Source organism: Syngnathus typhle, linkage group LG19 (genome assembly GCF_033458585.1).
Source record: "Syngnathus typhle isolate RoL2023-S1 ecotype Sweden linkage group LG19, RoL_Styp_1.0, whole genome shotgun sequence".
Lineage (NCBI taxonomy): Eukaryota > Metazoa > Chordata > Actinopteri > Syngnathiformes > Syngnathidae > Syngnathus > Syngnathus typhle.
Genome location: NC_083756.1, coordinates 8,381,968 through 8,403,488, shown reverse-complemented (window position 1 = coordinate 8,403,488; position 21,521 = coordinate 8,381,968). Strand labels below are relative to the sequence as shown.

General features: G+C 40.7%; 1 protein-coding gene across 1 annotated transcript in view; it reads left to right on the top strand.

The window, feature by feature from the left end:
- Positions 1-21,521, top strand: part of ctnnd2a (catenin (cadherin-associated protein), delta 2a) — a 115,301-nt gene that overhangs the window by 47,691 nt on the left and 46,089 nt on the right. The window contains exons 5-12 of the mRNA XM_061265843.1: positions 3,940-3,974; positions 4,066-4,170; positions 6,767-6,939; positions 10,356-10,410; positions 11,245-11,455; positions 11,605-11,713; positions 12,142-12,274; positions 15,562-15,732. Coding sequence (XP_061121827.1) covers positions 3,940-3,974; positions 4,066-4,170; positions 6,767-6,939; positions 10,356-10,410; positions 11,245-11,455; positions 11,605-11,713; positions 12,142-12,274; positions 15,562-15,732 — 992 coding nt within the window. The remainder of the gene's footprint in view (positions 1-3,939; positions 3,975-4,065; positions 4,171-6,766; positions 6,940-10,355; positions 10,411-11,244; positions 11,456-11,604; positions 11,714-12,141; positions 12,275-15,561; positions 15,733-21,521) is intronic.

Below are 21,521 nucleotides of genomic sequence, written 5' to 3'. Positions count from 1 at the left end.
TGCCTACTAAATTCATATGTGACCTTTAACCTTGACATCAATGTGGAGCTACCATAGCGTTCACAAAAAACTAAAGGGGTCATGAAGAGGGTCTTCTTCCAGCACATCCATCAAACACTTTGCCACTGTAATGGTCTTCCTCTGAAGCAAAAGTACTGATAGTGATTCCCTCTAAATCATACGTTAGATTATCCCCCAGCGGCTTGAGTGATTTAGGCTGCCTGGGCCCCTAAACCTCGGGATCCAACCAAGACATCAAACCGCTGCTCTGGACTGTGAAGCCTGACCGTGTCGCATCAAAGTGAGTGTGCGCATGAGCGCTTCACAGTTTGCCGTGTGCGTCTTTTGGAGAGTGAGAACAGGGCGTACCTAATTTAATCTCCATGATCTTGGCAAAGGTTTTGAATAGGTCACATGCAAGCAGCAGGAAGTTCTTATTGAATTGAAAGTGAACGATAGATACCCTTCCCTTCTTCACAACATGGTGGTCACATTCCATATAACTCTCCGGTCCGCTGAAGGATCGCTCCGTGTCGAAAAATGGAGATTGACAATCAGTCATAGGTGACTCCCACGGGGGAGCCTGTCTGACGAACACTGATGACAAGATTGTTGAGTCCTTGCTTTCTGTATTACTCGGTGGTGTGCCATCTAGACAGCTAATACATTTTAATTTTTTGCCTTTAAGAAAGGCAAGACAATGTTTTCCCTGACAACTCCTTTAAAACATAAATGAAACATCCAAACTTAAAATCAGCACTATTCTAAATTTCCACAGTTTTATGGATCTAGTCAGAGTACTTTTGGGCAAACAATGATTCATTATTTGGACTTTAATTTCCGTTTGTGTTCGGCAGCACTGTACTCTTCCAGTTCATATGCAAATTTGTACTGTTAATACTAAGACAATTTAGTGAATTGTGTCCAGTTGAATTGGCCTCAATGGATCCACAAATGCATGTATCCCATATTCATATTTTCTATTTGCATCACCTTGTACCAGCTTGCTTGTGCTACTACGCACGCATCCTTTAAACAGTGCATATGGTAAGGTTCAACAGAGGCAAAAAAAATCCATTCGGAATAGCATGGCCCAAGCATTGCAATTGAATCTTGTGATTTCGAAGACCTTAGCTGTTTTTTTTTCTTTTTCTGCTGCCTCATCCCAAACACAATTGGAAATGACTAAAAAGGCTCAAAATAGAAAAAGTGGGAAAAAACGGTTGAAAATTGTTTTTCTCTCGTGCTGGCTTGGTGCCAGTAGGAAAATGCGGCCTTAGACTTGCAAGCAACAATATGAACCCTATTTGGATGAGCACCAAATCTTAATAGATAACCACTTTATGAATATGTCCATCATTAATTTTAATATATGAATCATTTACAAATTACAGGAAGTCGCTAAGCCTCTTTGGAGTTCTATCAATATCGTAATACAAATTGACCAGAATAGCCTGCTACATGAGATCAGGTGATACTGTAATGTACTTCAGAATCGGTGAAGCAGCATGTGGCTCATTGCCCAATATGTTCTCTCTCACATTGTTTATATTAAGATTTAATGGTCACAATGCAATACACGCTTAGCATAACGTTGTATTAATACCAAACAACTAGAAGTTTGTGAGGTGCTTGCCTACGAGAGAAAGCTGCACTCTGCATATACGTATCTCAACAGAATTTTTCAGCACCAAGCTCCATTGTTTCTTTTCTTTTGTGTGTGTGTGTGTGTGGAGGGGGGGGGGAAATGTCACTTTTTGTTGCAGCTGTCACTCGTGCATTGAAGGTAGTTTCAGTCAAGACTTTGACAAGTTGCCTTCTATTCCAGCCTGACCATTTGAGCTGTCAAAACTAATAAAAGTTTCTCTTAAGGCTTACTGGGAGCAAAATTCTGCAGCACAAAAAAAAAAGTAGCAATAGTTTGCACGTCGACATGGACACAAGACGTCTCTGTTGCACGACAATGCTTTTGTACTTAACAATCCCGAACGTGCCTTTTATCTGGCGCAAAGTCACACAGGTTTGATACAAACAAAAGGTAACACACACACGCAGATACACGTCGCACAAAAGACAAGCTGGCAGGTTGTAGTTATCATGTCACCCTGTCATGCTGACAATGATGAAGCCTTGATGATGGTTGTTATGGCAACCGACAGTGGGTGGGTATTGTCATCGACAGACAGATCTACAAATGAACCAATGCTTCTGAACCTTAAAACTGAGTTAATGTTGTAACGGCAGATACAATATGATACAATATTAAAATAAAAAAATCTTATTCATAAAAAGGCATGAAAAATAAAACGCAGTTTGCTTTAAGGAAATTTAATTGTCACAGCAGCAATAGATGATGTCATGTCATGTGTTTGTGTGTATTATGATTTCATGTTCATTAAAGCACTTGGTTACAGCTACAGCTGTTGTGAAAATTGTATATAAATAAAGATGTATTCTAATGTATTTATTAATAATGTATGCACAACCAATACAATACAAATAAAGATAAAATGCAGCGTTTAAGAGGAATTAAAAGGAACTTACATCTATAGAAAAAAAGGAACATTTTGCAAGTTGCTTTATGGCGATTAATACATAGGCAAACAGATTTGTGCTACGGTAGTAATTGTATACAGTAAGTGAAAAGAGGGAAATACAGTATATTATTGCCGATGATAATGATGAATTAGTATGTGCCAAATATGTGCTGTGTATGGATCAAGTATTAAGCATAATACATATTTGAATACTTCAAATTATCCATGTGAATAATAATATATCATAATATTGATAGTAGATAGCATTAAATAGCGTATATATATATCAACCACTGTACATACATGGACCAAATGTTAGTGTATTTATTTTAAGTGCAGCCGAGGGTGCGACGGGGGCGGTGGTGCTTCCTCTCAGCCGGAAAACTGGGGTTCAAGCTAGCATGTCAACAGCCATCCATCCTGCTAATTCAGCAAGGTCGGCACATGATGCCGAAGGCCTTGCAGCTTCTGTTTACACTCCAACTGACCTTGGCATATCACATATGACATTTAACCATTTATGAAGGGCGTGGGTGCAGTTTGAAAGAAGTTTTGACTAAAAGTTTTTGAGATGCCATTTTTTTTTTCCAGCCTACTGTGCTCGCTGCAGAGTGTTGTACGCGTCTATTTTAATGTTGCACGCCGCCTTCAGATTCTCCAAGGTTATCTGCATTTTCTCTTTTCATGTGTTTTTTTGTGCTGGTGCCACATTCCCAAAACATTTTTTTCTAAAAGTGAAGGAAAGAAGCTTTGCTTGTGACACAGTACACACATTTTACCAGACCTCACAACGACATGAATTAAATTCAAATGTAAATGTGTAGTTTTAGTTGAGTGATGTTTGATTAGATGAGCAGAGTAGTACGTGTGCAGTTATGTAAAGCGTCTCTTCATAAGTGGATTCCTATTTTAAGAAAGTGGCAACCTGTTGGGGTTCAAGTGTTGCGGGCAAAGTAGAATGATGCTGCTGTACTTTCATTTTTTTCAGCCTTGTCTCAACTCTCGATCGTTTTTTCTTGCTTGTTTTCTTACTGCTTAATCATTCTGTTACTAATGACTTCTTTTTTATAAATATAAAGTAATGCAAGTCATTATTATAGGTTATATAGAAAAATAAATGACATATGAACTTACAATTGTAGCATATACATTTGGTTATTCAAACATTTTCATCTGTCTGGGAACTGAAAGGGCGGATTGTCTGCGAATGTATCATAGCTGATGATGATTTAAATGGAAAACTTACTTAGTCTGCATTTTCCTCTCATAGTATTCATGTTTATATTCAAAGATTTCATCCTTTTTATGATGAATAAATAATCCTGGATTTCTAAGGACTCTGCACCACACATGAATTTCTGCTTCTCTTTATAACAAAGTCATGTGTATGCTTTTCTTGCAGCTCGGCTGATGAACAGTTTCGTTGGAACGCTCAAGGTAACTAACAGTTACCGCTTTTTTTTTTTTTTTTACATTTGCTGTTCTTTGTTTGATTCAAAGTATCATTGATTGTGTTGTACTTTCTCAGCGGATGGACAAAAGGATATTGAGGATGAGTTGACCACAGGTTTGGAGTTGGTGGATTCCTGCATCCGTTCCCTCCAGGAGTCAGGAATCCTTGATGGTGTGGAAAGTGAGTGTGTTTATCGACAAAATGTTGTATGTGCATCCCCAAGGATTTCTGTCTGTGTGTGTGTGTTTGTTTTCAGATAATAAGAGTGAATTTAAAAAGAGCCTGATTGAACTTTAATTATTTCCCATGTTGCTCTCTTGACATTCCGCAAAGCAAACCTGCACGCCAAAACAAAGCACAGTTCGAGCCAAAAAGCACTAGAGAAGAACTCATTTGAATTTTTACTCTTTGTATTTATTCTCAAATAGTTCATTTGTAGATAATTTCTTCATTTTTTTTTTTCCAAAATCCTAAATTGCGTCAAAATTTAAAAGATCAAGGTCTCCTTATCTAAAAGTGGTTTTCACATTTCCACTATGAGAAGGCATTTTTACAGAATTAGGAAAAACAAGAAGCACTTGCGCTTTAGCTTCAAACGTTTGATTTGGTCAAAAGAAGAAACCGCAATGTTGTGAGCTCCAAACTTTAAAACACACCGTAGATATTCTGCGGAACTAGACTTCCTATTCGCGAGCACTTATGCTAATTTGGTAATGATAGCAGAGGGTACAGCTTGCTGTGACATATTTTCATTTCTGGTTTATTCCGATAAGAAAGTGTAAGTACACGCAATGTAGCGAGAGCAGATTTGAAACATATGCTTGGTGGAAATATTGCTTTGTGAAAGAGAATGCTTTTGTGATAGCTCCCATTGTGATGCTCCTGCTGTTCTTCAAATGCACATATCCCGCAAGCATCTCGCTCCATGCGTGGGTGCTGATGAATTCAATTCATCGTGTGGTGTGATAGAAGAAGAAGAAGAAAAAAAATGTCACATTTTCTCCATGTGTCTATTCCGAGTTATCTTAGATATCTTTAAACACACACACGTTTCATTTCATAGCGTTAGAATGCAATGATAAGCGCAAACACACACACACTATTAATCATAAATGCAAGTCACACACACACATTCACCTTCAGTTCCACAACTGAGCTCCAAACTACCCATGGCCAACCCACTTTGCAGGAATTTGGAAACAAACATGTACACTGTACATATTTTTTTCTTCACACGGGTAACAACAAAGCTCTCTTTGACGGTTTCGGGAGCTCCGATTCACACAAAGTCGTGGTTAATAATTCATGACAAGAAAGGGATTGCATGGGGATGGGAGAAGACAAGTGTTTTGTGAAGGCAAGAAGCCGAGGAGGTTGATCTCGGTTTTCGGGGAGAAAGTCGTCGGATGATAGAGACTGAGAAATAAGACTGCGTTTGTTTTTCTGGGGTACTGCACGCTCATGGTAGGCTTGAAGAGGGACTTGTGTTCATTGTTTGTTTGGTATTGTGGTCATGGTTCATTGATTCTGGAGTCTCTTCCTGCCAAATGAACTCTTGAGTGTACCACGGCGAAGCTTTAGAATAATTCAGAATGGATTTCAAACCAAAAAAATACTCTAATTAAAAAATGAATAACTTTACAATTTCCTTCTTAATATTTATAAGAACCTATTTTACTAAAACGCCCTGTGTATTCTGAGCTAAGCACTGCACCACCGTGCCGCCCTTTTTTTTTCTTTTAATCATTTCATTAATGTGGTGCATCCACCATGAGAGCTGTAATTAGGCACATCACAGGCATATCAGTCTTTTTGTCAGAAATGCAAAGAGACAGCAAAGGAGTAAAAATAGTCACTTAATGAAATATATATGAGAAACGGGAGCACAAGTCACAGACCTAACTGCCCTTGAATGAAACACAATGTGATATCAACACAAATGCACTCATCCACACCACTGGCTATTGAGAGGTTTGATAACGGTGACCTATTTAATCCCACTCGCATTTTCAGATACACTCGCTGGCCAGTCATTTGATTCAGTTAGGTAAGCAAAATGTTAAAAATACTTGGTGTGGAATACAGTGTAGTAAAAGCGGAATTTTCATTTCATTTGTTCACGATAGAAAAATAGGTCATGCAGGTGAATTGTCCATTTGTGTTTGGTTTTAGTTTGTCAGTGTGCCTTTAAAATAAAGCAGAGTATGATTTTTTTATTATTATTAATGTTTTGGAATTGTTAGTCTAAAGGAATTATCAAATAATTGAGACTACCGAGGAGCCCGGGGCACAAAGCGAGTCAAAGCAGCTTCAAAAAAGTTGCTTATTCTCGATTCCTCGCCAAAGTCTAACATCCGTGCATTGTGCAAAAGAGTTCAAATGGAGGTTTATTCAAGTGGAAGGCGCCAGGTAACTTCCAACACGTTTCAGCCAGGAAACGTATGGAGTTGTTCTGTCGAATACAACTTCTTTTCAGCCGTCCTCCTCCTCCTCCTTCCATGTTCTCTGTTTCTTTTTCCCTCTGCTAATAAATTATGTATGCCATCGCCAACTCACTGAGTGCTGCACTGCTGCACTATCTGCTCCAAATTGTGCTCTCTCTCCCTTTCTCTCTCCCTCGCTTCCCCATTTCACTCTTTGCCTCTCAATCACTCCCCCTTCATCCCCGGCTACTCTTTGAATCTCTCCCTGGTCTTTTCTCTCCTTACATACATGCACGCACGCTCGCATGGCAAACTCAACCCCCCACCCAACCGACTCCCGTGTGTGTCCGTAGGACCGGCGCTCCTCTCCCAGAGTTCCTTGCAGCTCAACTCCACCCCGGAGGCTTCGCTCCAGTACTCTGCCAGCTACCATAGCAACCAGACCCTCGCCCTTAGCGACAACATCTCCGCAGCGTCTCCTCAGCGCAGCGGGCAGCTTGGAGGAGCCGTGCACAGCTATAACCAGGTAGGAGATGCTGAAAAGCTGAGCAGTCAAAACATCATCATCATTTTAACTTGCTGTTGACTTTTTTACTAGTTAGAGCACTTGACGGGTTCATTTGAACATCCTGCATGGAGTTTTGCGACAAGATGTTTTTATGGTAGCTCTCGTCGCTCTTCATCTTTTGCTGGCTTTTATTTCCGCATCAAACAATCGCACGCATCTCGTGCATTCCCGTCATGCATTAATGAAGAGGTTCAGAGCTGGCATTTCCAACATGGTTAAAGGTGTTATTAAGGAGACCCGTAATAAGCTGTTCAACCACACACACACACAATTAAGAGCAATCCAAAGCACCCCACTGAGTGTTGTGTTTATGAGGACCTGAGAAATAAAGATGCAGTGGAATCCACATCATAATCACAGCAGTGTGTTAATGAAGAGTAATTCAGCACGTCAACATTTCCAAGGTGATGCATGATGGCTATAAAAGTGCTTATATGCCCACCAGGGGCGTCGCAAACAGACGCTCAAATGCCTGCCGTCGTTAGTAACTGCAGTATTTGGGCCTTAAGTTATTCTTTTTTTTAAGTTTCCAGGCTTTTGAAGATGACATGATTCCATATTATTTCTGCCGTGGGAGTGCTTCTTTCTTCACCTCCTTCTTATCTCACCATTGTTCTGTGTGTTTCTATGGCTCTATGTGTAATGGCCTCTCATGTTTTGGCCTTGTCAGTGTAATTGGGCCAGAGCTGTCAGAGAGGGTCACGAATTGACTTTTTCCCCAAGCTACCGCTGCAGCTCAATTGGGCAGATGCGCTCTACAGTCATGTCCACTACGTGCATGCTTTTATTGACATGTGCTGTGTTTGTCTTGGAAGAGCCTGACTCGGGGATTGTTTTGATATTTTTGTTATTGTGTGTACACGAGGACTTGTGCCATTCTAGGTTGATTTGGAGCAAAAAAAAAAAGAAAGGAGCCGGTGCTCCTCTGCAGGGTATTTCTAACCCTGAGAGGCTTTGCTTTAATAATACATGCATATATGGCACCTCAACTACTCAAGTATTTTAGTTGCAGAAATAGCACTGCAAAGGTGACATCCAATACAATGGAGAAACTTTGCTCTGGCCTGCTAATCATTTCCTCGCCTTCCTAACGGCACATCCATTTGTCGTAACGCTGCCTTTAACGTGATCGACTTTCCTCGATCATTATTGAAGTCACTTTTAGGTGCCGTATTTCATTTTTGCTAGCAATTGGATTTGTAAGCTAGTATGAGTTCCCATGATGATTATTCCTTGGGTGAATGTTGATGAAGACGTGATATCTGACTGGGAATAGACACTTTTAATTAGTTACTCCTAAAAAACATTATTAATTGGAGGTCTATGTTAATTTTAATTAATGTGTGTGAGGGTGGACTGACATTTTTGTATACTATATATATCCTTATTTCACCCCAACATACAATATTGGTTCTACAATTTGGAAAGAATAAAAAAAAAAGAAAACATGTTTATTTCTATTAGGAAAGTCATGAGGTTGTTTTGATGTGAATTTGTAATTTATTCATGAAGGTTACATGGAAAATAAGACAATTTCAGCTAATAATAATGAGCAGCTGAGGAAGCTGTTAAAAGGAAATGATAATTAGGTGGGCTCCAATTGACAGAAGTTGTACCACCAAGAAGTCTTTATGTATTAAGTCATTGAAGTCACAGGCTGACACACCATATGCAAATTTGACATGAGAGGAAGTTCCAGAGGTGTGAGCCTTTCAAATATCTGTCTTTTACATTCATGGAGAGTGATGCGTTCCTTTTTTATTATCACAGTATTATTATTTTTTTTATCATTTCAATAATGGTTATATTGAATTAATTAATTTCGTTAAATGAGATGTAAAAATCTGATTACAAGATTTTGAAGCGACACCCTCCCCCTTTTGACTGTGGTCCTAATTCAACCCTCAGCTATGCAACTTGTATTTTGTCTTCTTCATCCAGTGAAAGTTTTGCTGAGCAGGCATGGCCTTTTTCCACTGTTACAAAAATTCTGCATACGTGTACACCCTTCGCACACCTCTTTTAGATGCAATTTATTCTTGCCATTAATTGAGGTGAGCCAGAAAGAAAGTAGCTTTTCTTTTGTGTTATTTTGTTTTGCAAGGCAAAGTGAAATGACACCAGTGCTGCTTCAAGGTGACTGTGTGCTTGCGTGATGCTCTATTATAGCTGCTCGGGTGAGTAATAATGTATCTGGATCACCTTTACAGCTTTAAGTATCAACATAAGGCTGCGAGGCTCAGCCGAGCACTGGCATATGTCCTCTCCCTCCCACCGCTGTGTGTGAAGACCAAGGCAGCAAGTTCTCATGAGAATCCAATCAGAAATTGTGCCAAATGTTGGAAGTGAGCATAATGTGTTGCCACCTGCCACAAAACAATTGCTGAATGCCGATTTGTAGAAATATGATGTTGATGTGTGTTCTGCACGCGGAAGCCGGTTCATAGTTATATTTGGCTCGCGTTCAAAGTTTGTTTATTCGTAAATGTAGTTGAAATCTCAACATGGTGCCAAAAATGGTTTTGATGTGTATTCCGCATGGATTGTGCATCATTCAAAAGCCAATAGGCCGTTTAATGCTAATGGGCTCTAATTATAAGAACCTGGTTGTTTTATTGAACATTTTTCATGATACATACATGATCATAAAAATTAGAGCGTGCCCATGGGATACACTGTGGAGGACTCCAACTGTGCATTTGTAGTTTTTCAAAGAACAGGACACAAAGGAAAACATTTGTTCTCTAATTGCAAAGCATTACTTTGTACTCGGGAATCCAACGAAATTCTTGTGGGGAAACGGCTCACAATAGACCTCGTGGCTAGCATTTTATCTTGGCTTCAGCCAGCTTGACAATAGCTGATATCTTCTTTTGATTTGGATGTTGGGTAGATAAAGCAGTTGGAGTACAATCAAAACAAAACGTCGGTATGAATTTGGATTTAACACCGAGGGATTTGAATCACAACTTTATTTAACTTTGATGGCTTAAATAACGAGTGATGGGGTTTACGTGACAATACATGATATTAAATATGTTAATACACAAAGCCTTTGCAGTTGTCTACTCGACTTTGAGTAGGTGGTACAACAAGGCTTAATGAGAGATTATTTCGGTCAGAGCAGCTCCTCCGAGTTCACCGTCTGCTTCCGAGAGTCTGTTTGAATCCCCCTTCTGTGTTCTGTAGGGATTTCATCATGTTCTCTCTGAGGTTCATGCAGACCTCCTCGTGCAAAGATATGACTGAAGTCATTGTGCATAAAAGTTTATTAATGCTCCCTATTCTTTATCTCTTTCTGCCTTTCTCCCCCAACCTCTCACTATGGAATTATTCATCCTTCGTCCACTGTATTTCTTCCACCAACCCCCTAGGTGACTTCGAGCCGTGCAGCCCAGCAGCAACAATCACAAAGTGGGGCAGGGTCGGGTAAGTGTTCACCTCTTCTCTTTTTCCAGCCTCTGGTCAATTAGCCATAACTTTTATGATATTAATGAATCAAGCTGGCGGCCCGTGACAGTTTGCCGAGTTGCTCAAATTTGACGACACTGACAGTTATGCACGGCACCTTAGATAAAAAAAAAAAAGAATACTTGTAAGATGGTGGAAGTGATTTACGACAATTTATACATGAGGGGTGTCCAAACTTTTCTGCAGCTCATTCAAAACGATGCAGCGCACGTTCTCTGTTCTATTTAATTAGAAGACACACGTTATACAATCATGTTCGAGCCATCCAGCCTCATCTTATCCATCCATCTTTTGACATTTATCTGGAGTCGGGACCCTATGGCGTCCCCTATGCCTGATGAGCTACGACTCTCGTGCAATATAGGTCTACGCTCAACATCAATTCTAGTCTGGGTGCTTTATTGTGTATCACCTGCACATACTAATGAGCTCTAATCAATTGAAAGCAATGTAGCAAATAATGCTCGCTTTGGATTGACACTGTCAGAGAGATACTGTGATTATTGTTGTGGCGGGGGAAGAGAGAAAATGTTCACAGTATGATGAAATTCTAATGTTTTCCACTGCAAACTGTGCTTAATAAGTCACTGACAGTGTCAATCCAAACTGTTTTTACTGTCACCGCAGCCTGTTGTGGTGAATTTTCTTGACAGCAGGTGCGCCTGCCTAATGATGTGGCCAGTGAGTGTTTGTCGATGGTGGATTGGGTTTTATCAGTCATTTATTGATGTCTTTATTGAAACAGGAATGGCAGCAATGCAATTGTTTTTTTTTCTTTCCTTTGTCCTGAAGGCATCTATTACTCCAGCTCCACCTTACCGGCCCAGCGTGTCAACTCGCCTCTTTGTGGCGGGGGAGGCGGTTCAGGGCCAGGTTCTCCCAATAAGCTCCAACGCCTGGGATCGGCGTCTGATTCTCTGGGGTACTCCACCGCTCAACGCTTGCCTTCCTCCTCCTCCCCCAGCAAGCAGTGTCCCGCTAATCGACTGGCTAAGTCATTCAGGTACACGGGTGACTGGGAATGAATTGCAGTGGGAAATGGGATCCCGACCTTATGTTGGGTTTCCCAAACTGTGGGAAGAAATTTAAAAGGTTGGTAAAAATCATTTTAAAAAAGGATTTTGCAGATGAATGATGTTTGTTGTCTCCTAGTACCAACGTTGCCGTGACAACAGGGGGTGGTGGAGGTTCTCCCCTGAGGTTTGCCTCTCCACCCAACTCCACTGGTGGAGGGGCAGGATCATCATCACCCCTTCATCAGGTAAAGACCTCCCTCAGACATACTCTGGCTGCCAGTTGAATGTAGTGTTAAGAAGTACCACATTGAGCATTATCTGTCAAAGAGCAGCTTTTTATACTGTTGTTCTAAATTTGAAAGCCTGTTTACAATGGGCAAAGATGTGTGGCATTTGAGCTCACCGAGTTATATAATGCTAAGTGCTTTCAAGAGATTTCCACAAAGTGACAATTTCCATGCATAAAGCCCCTTTAGGAAACTTGACCACGAGCAAATGGAAATAAAGGTGTGCAAATGGAAAAGTACAGGAAGCAATTGTAGCAAAATGCATATACATCTGGTTGTCAACAGAGAGTGAGTGAAGTCATTGGAGCCGTTTCTGCAATTAATCTCGCCGACTCCCTGAGCTTGTTTAGCAGTATTTGACTGAGAACTACTTCTTGGCGTTGCAGATGAGCTCAGGCATCGGCAGTTATGCCACTTTGTCTCCCAAACGGCTCGCAGCTCACCATGCGTCCGACCAGTACAAGATTTCCCATGAGCTCTACGCAACTGCTACACTCCAGAGGCCCGGCAGTCTAGCAGGTGAGACACCCGTTGCATAAATTGTTATCGTAGGCATTGCGACTGTAAATTTACCACTCATTTGCACTTGCTTGGTAAGTCAGCACTTGCAGTGATTCTGTTTGAACAACTTGCTTCAACTGATCTCAATGGGAAACTTTATTTGCAATAACTTAATCCTGAGTGCATGCTGTTTGCATCATAAAACTTTTATTATCTGCATGGGCTGTATTGTATATATTAGCAGGTAGGTTGCTAGGTACTTTATTTACCTCTCAGGAATTCTTGGTAGTTATTTAATTAATATGAAATAGTATTATCCAGCCATAAATTCAACAAAATCTCAGATCGCTGCATTACCTCGGCATCCTATTTTTGATATTAACTTGCCAATTAAATCCGTTTTTTAACGACTTCATTAACAAAACGTAAATCAGATTGTTGTTCTGGCTCAATGTTCATATTATGGATACGACATATTTGGAGTTCACTCGGAAGAGCTATCAATGAAAACTTGCGTCTCCAGCGGAAGCATTCTTTGTGGGAAAATCTATACGGATATCAATACTACTGTGTGTGTACGGTAGTGTGTAGGCCTAGTGTTATTTAAGCACCTGGGTTATGATGGAGCCTCTTTGCTGCATATCAGTGCCTCGCTCAGCCATTCCGAAAAAGGTCAAGTGCTGCGTTTAAGTCGATTGAATTAACTGATCTGTGAACGACACCCTCGGCGTGTTGTGCTTAGTTTCTTGAGATTTACGTCCTTGGGATTTTGTTGGATTGTGTCATAATTATGACATTAGCGTTGAAGGCATTTAACTGCAAAAACTATGAACTATGAAAATACCAGAAGAAAGAAAACGCTACTGATGCTCTAACACTGTTAGACTACACTTTGCACTAGCGCTTCAAAGTCTTTATTTCAATAAAACACAAATAAAAGTGCTACTGACAAGTAGGTATAGTATTGTTCCGCAAACAACAAAAATAAAAGACTAATAATCATAAAGCGCTACTGACAAGCTGGAACAATAGGACCCACCATAGTGGAAACTAAAAGTGACAAATGAGAATGGAGTACAGCAAGGAGGGATACCGGAATAAGGCCAGAACTTAGCAGGGAAAACAAGCAACACTATGAAAAAAAAAAAAACATCTGACAAGGCGCAGCGTGGAATACGGGCCACAATCCAGAAAATTGTAAAGATAAAGAAACGGTGCAGTGCAAAGTATGGGAACAGTCTCCAGTGCTTCTAATTGCTTGACTCCTTTGTTGCCTAGGGGACGACACATTGAAGAGCCAAATGAGAGAAAAAAAAAATCAACTCAGAGTGAATCATGACAATAGTCCACTGATTAATTCTTCCCATCTTGACTTAGTAACTCATAGAAAATTGCAAAGTGGGATGAGGAAAGAAAGTCCTTCATGTGTAGTAGCAGCGACACTTGAATGGTTGACTTTGAATGATGTTGCCTGAGGCACAGTTATGATCCTTTTGCATGGTCAAGTATAAAGCTTTGCTCTATTTCAGAATTAACTGACCATGACATTTGCTGGAAGTACATATACAGTTGAGTTATTGAAAAAAAAAAAAAAAAACTACTCTTGTTTCCTCACTCCCTTGTCATTTGGTCGTCGTATTTTTCCACGCGGCTATTTTGAACAGTGTGTTGTGTCACTCAACTAATTGTAAAAGAATACCAAATAGACGGCAAAACAATTTAATGTAATATTTGCTTTGAATTATTTCCACACAGCAAAAACCACAAAGGGGCCAACGTTCATTCATACATTTCATAATTCTTATTTGACTGAATTAAACATCATGGGACGGCTATTTTCGGCACCATTTGTTTCTTCTTTTCTTTTTCCCTCTGCGAAGAAAGAGGTCAGTCCAAAAAGATGATTCGAGAAATAAAAACCAATTGATAGAGACTTCAAAGACGAAGGGAGTCGTGCTGTTAAGTGGGTGTGTCTTGACTCTCTATTAGCTGGCTAACTTGCAAATTCGGACACTTTCTGTCTTCATCTCGGTCGTTTCCCGCTGATTTCTCGTCTCTGTCATCGCAGCACGACTCAGTGGATGTCACAGATATATTCTTTCTCTGTTCAATAGCTCTCCATCTTGTGCTATGTCGTGTCTTTAATGCGAGACGCATGTAAACAACCCAAATTGATCTTTCAAACCAATGCGAGTGCCCATAGTACCGCTTTGCAGTTCTGTCCGCGGGGCTTCCCTAATTGCAATAGTATTGAGATGAATATGGATTTTGCCAGCAGTTTTTCTCCTCATTAAAACAAGAATGAAATGTTTTAATGAAGGCTTTATTGGCAGAAAGGATTATTATCCTTAGTGGCTTATTCGGTCAGGGTTAGATATATGGTAAGGGTGAATCTTGGTAACCAACATAATTGTCTTTCTCACAAAAGTCACCCAAGACTGCTTTTATGCACCTGTACAAAGTCGAAGGCACTGAATTATCCAAAATGTATTGATATAATACTTAGAGGTTTAAATCATGGAAGAGGGCTTGTTCCTCCTCCTCCTCCTCAGAGGCCAGAATCTCCTCTGCCATCGACTGAGAGCTAATGTGACACGATAGCTCCACTGGACCATCGTTTGCGCTCGTTCCTTCTCATTCACTCTCACCAGTGGCTTTCTCTTGCGAGTGTGTGCGTGAAAGGGTATATAAATTTAGATTTTCTTTTTCTCCCAGTTATTTTTTGACTCCTGTTTTGATCTTTTCGTCTGACCTTGTCTTCCGCTTGTTCACCAGTGTAATCAACAAACACACGCTGTCAATGTTTTGGCCGCCCTGTGATTTTGGACCTGGTGCCAAACACAGGGCCTCTCATTATTTTTATCGCTGACAAACAGCAAAGAATGAAAAGCAGTGACAGTCTTCTTTCTTTTTCTTTGTTATTACCTTCTGCTCATTATCCATCATGGTGCCTGCTGTTGATGACCTCCTTATCAATATGTAAATGGTGAAAATCAAAGTCAAAGTCAGCTTTATTATTATTATTATTATTATTATTATTATTATTATTATTAAATTGGTGAGGTCTTGGAGTAAAAGGGATACATTTGAACCTATTCATGCCTTTTCTTATTACTGTACTCTATTCTCTTCATAACAATACATTTGAAGGCCCTCTTCAGTCTTGAAGGTCATGATGATCCCATAGTCATATTTTTTCATGGACCTTCTGAAATCCGTTTTCCTCGTCTACTCTAAAATCAATCTGAGATCTAGAGGGTGATTTTACAACTTTTCAACTTTTCCCTTTCCTTTCTTCACTCCAGGCTCTCGAGGCTCCTACAGTAGTCAGCATAGCCAGGAGCCCCTCCGACCTTTGGGGTCCCCAGAGCACCATATAGACCCCGTATATGAGGAACGCGTCTACCACAAGGGTCCCATGAGGAGCCTCAGCCAGGGCCAAGGGCCCGACACCGGCCCCTACCGCAACAACACTGGTAGGCAGTTTTTACATTGGCCTCTTTCAACTTTTCATAGGTTGTGCATTTGCATCCAATTTGTTCAGGTTTTGTTTCATCTTGTTATATTGAATGTTGATGTCTAAGCCTTGCTGCCCTAGTTTATTATGAGATATTTTTTTTACTTGAATAATATATGCCATAAAATAATCAATCAAACTTTGGACTTTCCATAAAACACGATACTGCACATTATTGACAGTGTCAGAGAGTTTTTATTTGACGTAGTCGTTTTCAACGGGGGGACGGAGCGACACCCCGTCGTACTATCAAGCTCACGTTCACTCTAAGACGTCTTCATTCCCTCAGCTTCCCTTTGTAACTCCATTGTTGCCAATGTATTTTTAATAGGGCCTCACTGCGCTTATCTCAGTGCGGGTTTAGGTACGCTGTGCTAATCCCATTAACATTATCATACCCACATGAAAACACCCAAGTCGGTTCCGCCATGTTCACAGCTCCCTTGATGTCATTAGCCAGCCTAGCCTTAATAGCTATCATTAGCATATGGGTCAGAACCATGGTAATAAATATGGCACTCCATTGAAGTTGATCAGTTTCACTCACTCCTTTGGCGATGAGAATTACCTTGAAGCACATAGCCCTGCTTTCTAGGTACACTTCAACATTAATGGCTCATCGGGTGTGCTCCTCTTCTCACGACAGTCTCGCAGCGGTAGAACTTTCTTCCTCAGAAGCCTTTTAATTCAATAAGTGCATGATTGTAAGAAAACACACAAAGGAAATTTGCACAGACGCCCCAAAATATCAGTAGGAGCTTGTGCTTTTAATTACAACCCTTGAGCTTCATAAGACGCCTCTCCAAAATTTCCCAGCCTAACAATTGTTTCCATACTCAATTTAAACTCAAATACATTAGCCGGTAGATAAACAACAAAGCATCGTTAAGAAGAGAACAATTTAATATTGCCTGTTCCGTGACTATAAGAAAATCAAAATTGGATTTGTATTACATAAGCGACTGCACATAATGAACTGATAAAAGAGCCGTGCTGATACAGTGACGACTAAGTCATTAATTATGTGACATTGCTATTTCTTGGCAACGGCAGACTCGCATGATTAAGCTGCAAGGATTCAGTCGACAAATTATCACTCATGATGGGAAGAAAAGAGGGCTAATTTAGCCCTATTCCGTCAATAATTGTCAAAGTTGCATTCTTGGGAACCCTGCATGGTGGATGGCATTTATTCAGGAAATGCGGGCTATCATTATTGGTGATGTGCTCTAGGTACTTGATCATGGCACCCACTGGGTTTGATAGGTGGACCGAACACTCGTCCCTATCATGTTCTGTTTTCAAAGCAAGGAGATGACTGACCAACTTCAGCTTTCCTGGGATGCTCTTTTTTCCCTTTCACACAAATCTATTATTGCATGTGTGTGGGCATTGTTTCAGTGTTCGCTCATGGATTAAACCAGGCCAAGGCCCCAGAGGAGCGCAGGTTAATGTGGCCTATTTCAAGAGATGATTCCCACGTAGAAACGTCTTTTGCTTTCACATATGGTTTCCTTTGTTGCGATATCAGTATGGTTTATGGGGTGCTCTCCCCTTTTGTCTTTTTCTCTCTCAAACAGTGTAACGTAAGACCTATTGCTCCGCTTGCTACATTAACATGATACAAATTGATTTTGAATGTGGCTTGCCTTTCCTTTGTTGCTTGCAGTTCCTTGCAAGGTGTGTTTTCCTTGATTTCAAGCAGCGCAGTCAGGAAGCTCCCGCCGTTCACATCCCTTTTGTTGTCTTACAGATCTCATTAGCCCCTCTGTATGAAAATCAATCATTTGACTGTTCTTCTTAATCCAAAAAGGGTATTCCAAAGAATCCAGTGAATCCAATTTGATTGACAGACAACGTTTTAAGGCAAGAGAGTTGAGAGCAAGGATGAGCTCATCTTCAGAGGAAGGAGGAGGACAGGAGGGTGATAAAGATGGAGACAGTTGGGAGGGAAATGGTGCATTTATTTGGCTTCTTCTAGCCAGAAGGCAGGAACATTTAATGGCACCTCTTAAATGGAGAGAATGATTTCCTTCCTGGAGAGCAAGAACGGTAACAAAAAAGGGATGGTGTGCACACGGAAATATTTTAGTAACCCTGATCTAAAAATCATTTTATCGATTGCTGTTTTCATGGGGGTTTTTTTTATTCACAACTGTGGTATTTTTTGATAACCTTATGTTTCGCTTATAAAGCATCGTGAAGTACCCGATTAGATACAGTATTGACCGTGCATTTTAATATTTTATATGATTCTGGAATACATTATTGACGGTTTTCCAGGATTGCGAAATCTTGTTGAGCACTAAGTAGTGTTTTCTCATCCTGATAAATGCATTTGGGCGATGGTGCAATATCTTTGGAGCCTTTAGCCAAAGCAACTCCCCAGTCACTGTCGTGTCAGTCTCCAGGCCAACTGTGATTAGATACCTTTGGCTTGGATCAATTTCTGCTTGGCCCTTGATTCTGCTGGTTTATTGATAGACCCTCTGTCTTTTAAATAACAGTAAAAAGTCAAGCTGGAAAAGCACTCACATAGATTTCCCCCCCCCGACCTTAAAAGATCCCTTTCTGTATTTATATTTGTATGCTCGCTGGGTGATTTGTGATAAAAGCTTGGACGCTAAGACGAACCTATTTAGAGTCTGTGAGAGCCTGGACAAAACCTGGACCAGATTGTTTGCCCCAGTCATTGAGAGCACTAAATAAAACTCCAGCACTATTTATACCATGTAGTAGAGAATCTCTATTTCAGGAAAATGTCAAAAATGATTAATGCTCATAAAAATAGGCAGAAATGCTTTGGAATAATCTATGATCACCAGCAATGGACGGTTCATACTGTCTGCTTGCCACTGAGGCAGCCAGGTAATACTTGGCCAAACATTGATGCATATCCTTGCTTCCAGGCCCACCACTGCAGCGAGTTCTGCATGTTTTGCAGATAAACACGGACCTATTTATGTGCAGTTGTCTCAAAAAAAATAAATAATAATCAGATCTAATTTTCTTCGCATTTAAATGTTTTGAAAACATTTTTTCTGATTACTTCCAGTTATCTAAGTACAGTATCATGAATTGGAATGCCCTATTTCATATAGTAAATGGTGTCAGCCCAATACATAGAGACACAAACAATAACACTTTGTCCTTCTTCTCCCATGGACATTAAACCTGCCTCATCCAGACAAGTGTCCTACAGCTGCAACACTCCATACTGTATGGCTGTATGTGTCAGCCATTGCTTCTAGCTCTGGAACATCAAGAGCTATGTGTTGGCCCTGGAGCTACTCCTAGGGATTTAAACTAGGGAGAAAGTAATCCTGCCTCTCCTCCATAGCCAAGCATGTGTGTGTGTTTGTGTGTGTGTGTGTGCACACAGGCCTATGTGTCTTCACCTTTCGCTGATGTGGCCAAGGTTATATCTGCATGACCTCAATGCACTGCACACAAAAATGCCCCAGGGGCATACATGTTTAGACCATGTCAATCACGTTGATATTTAGAAGTTGTGAGCCAATGTGTGTGTGTGTCAGAGAGTGAGAGAGGTTTTGTGTAATCGTGCTGAGCGTCGAAGCGTGTCGAGAGAAAGGACATGTCCTCGGCTCTGATCACAGAGTCTTCCCCTGCTACAATAGAGGCGGCGCGATGGAGAGACAGAGGGTGATTGTGAAGAAAGGCGAGAAAAACATGGGATGAATAGATGATGAAGAGAGGACGGTGGGATAAAGGGGGAAAAAAAACAGGAACCGTAGAGGGAGTTCAAAAAAGAGCAGGGGCTGGGGATTGAAAGGCATGAGGCGGGTAAGATGGATGGGGCGAGGATGGAGACGGAAGGATCTGGAGGGAGGTGAGAAATAAAGAAAGGAGAGAAAAAGGCAATAAAGCCACGAGGGCAAAATAGACTGACGTAGACAGAGTAGAGGAAAAAGAAATGCGGGCAGAGATGAAAGTGAGAAGGAGGATGGATACAAAAAGCTCTGAGAAGTGCTTTGAGTCCCTTCAACTTCTATACTCCTTTCCGCCCATCTTCTACTTCTCTTTTTAAGCTCACTGGTGCTTAAGCTAGCTGCCTAATTGTGTCAAAAACCAAATAAATGGCGCTAATCTGCTAGTTATTTGTTTACGTAACACCAAAGTGAGTGGGAAGCAAACATTCCACATTTTTTGAAGTATGAGTGAAGGTTTAGATTTATATTATTTTCCATCCCATTTTTACAGACATTATTTCTTTGTAAAGGTCAAGGTACACCATTCTAATATATATACGGAATAGCATGTATGCATCTTTAAATAAGACCCCCCCCCCCCCTCATGCTGATTTCCTCCAGGCAGGCCCAGCCAGGCAAAGGTCAAGTTATCAGCCAGAACACACCGTGACCGAGACAAATGACACTTTCACACTCGGCTTTGTTAAGGTCGGAGAAAAGGAAACAAAGTAAGAAGATTGAGTATTCCACAAAATGTAATGTCAAAGAACTATTTCCAACTCGATCAAAGTGAAACTATACTATTGAATTGGCATAAAATGCTGCTCACCTCATTTCCTTTCATTGCACCTGCCCTGGCAATCACTTTTCCTGTTTGGAGATTTGTCCTCTTTCAAGAAGGTGCAGTTTTACTCCAACACCACCGGTGTTAGCCTAAAGCTCCGACTACTAATGAGACGTTCAAGAAGACGGACGCATCACTGAGACAATTTAAAAAGGGGAGAAAAGAGCAGGATTTGTTTCTGATGGGAGTTCCTCTGCTTCATTAGCCTCTCTTATTCTGGGTTGCCCACTGCTCTGCAAGCGTTTCATCCCCACACCGCTTTCCTTTTTCTTAAACTGCAACGCATTCCAAGCTTTTCTTTTCTATCACTTGTCATTTATTAAGTCCTCAGTGGGCCATATTAAAGCCATGAAAATTGTTATACAACAATCAAAGTTGTTCATGCATTTAGTACACTGCTGGTTATTATAGTTGCCGGTGAGCTGGAGACTTTTCCAACTGACTTTGAGACCATAGACGATGAACTATTTATTCATTTACAAGCGTCGGATCTTTCCCACGGAGGTTTTATTTGATTTTAGAAATGTAAACCGTCTTGGATGAATTGCTATCACTGGCCGTTTGCCCACCCCAAATTCTCCATCATTATAGTTTCTTTGCTTTTTTCCTCATATTTAAACTTGATGTAAAGAACTCTTATTATTTTTGATGTACCTTCATCGCATATCGCATAACGTGGTGTTTTTTCTCCCTCACTCGCTTGTCTGATACAAGCAATTGAAAAACACTAATCACGGGTTGCTGTGATGTGTTAAGCAGGTGAGTATGTGAGTTAGAGGGAGTGATGACAGGGAACAAGTGTGTGCCACATCTCAAGAGAGCACTAACAAGCAAAGTACTCTGAGGCCGACACTTAAGACAGCCGAGTATGTACACTTACCGGTCGGTCACTTGATTAGAAACGGCGCTGACATGCTTGTTGTTGTGCAACTGCATGGGAAAATACACTTTTAATATTTAGTATGTTGTGACATGACAGGAACAACATGTACGATGGTTTTACAAAGCAGCTGCAAGCATAGTGTTAGGATCGCGTTGTCGTGCATAACCGCATTGCGTCCCCCCCTTGATACTTGCTGTCTTATTTTTAACGCGAGAGAAATTAATACTGTCGTCGTGCTCTATTGAGGATGTAGTCATTTGCAATTAGCGACGCCCTTTGACTTACCAAACAAAAACCGGAATTCTTATCAT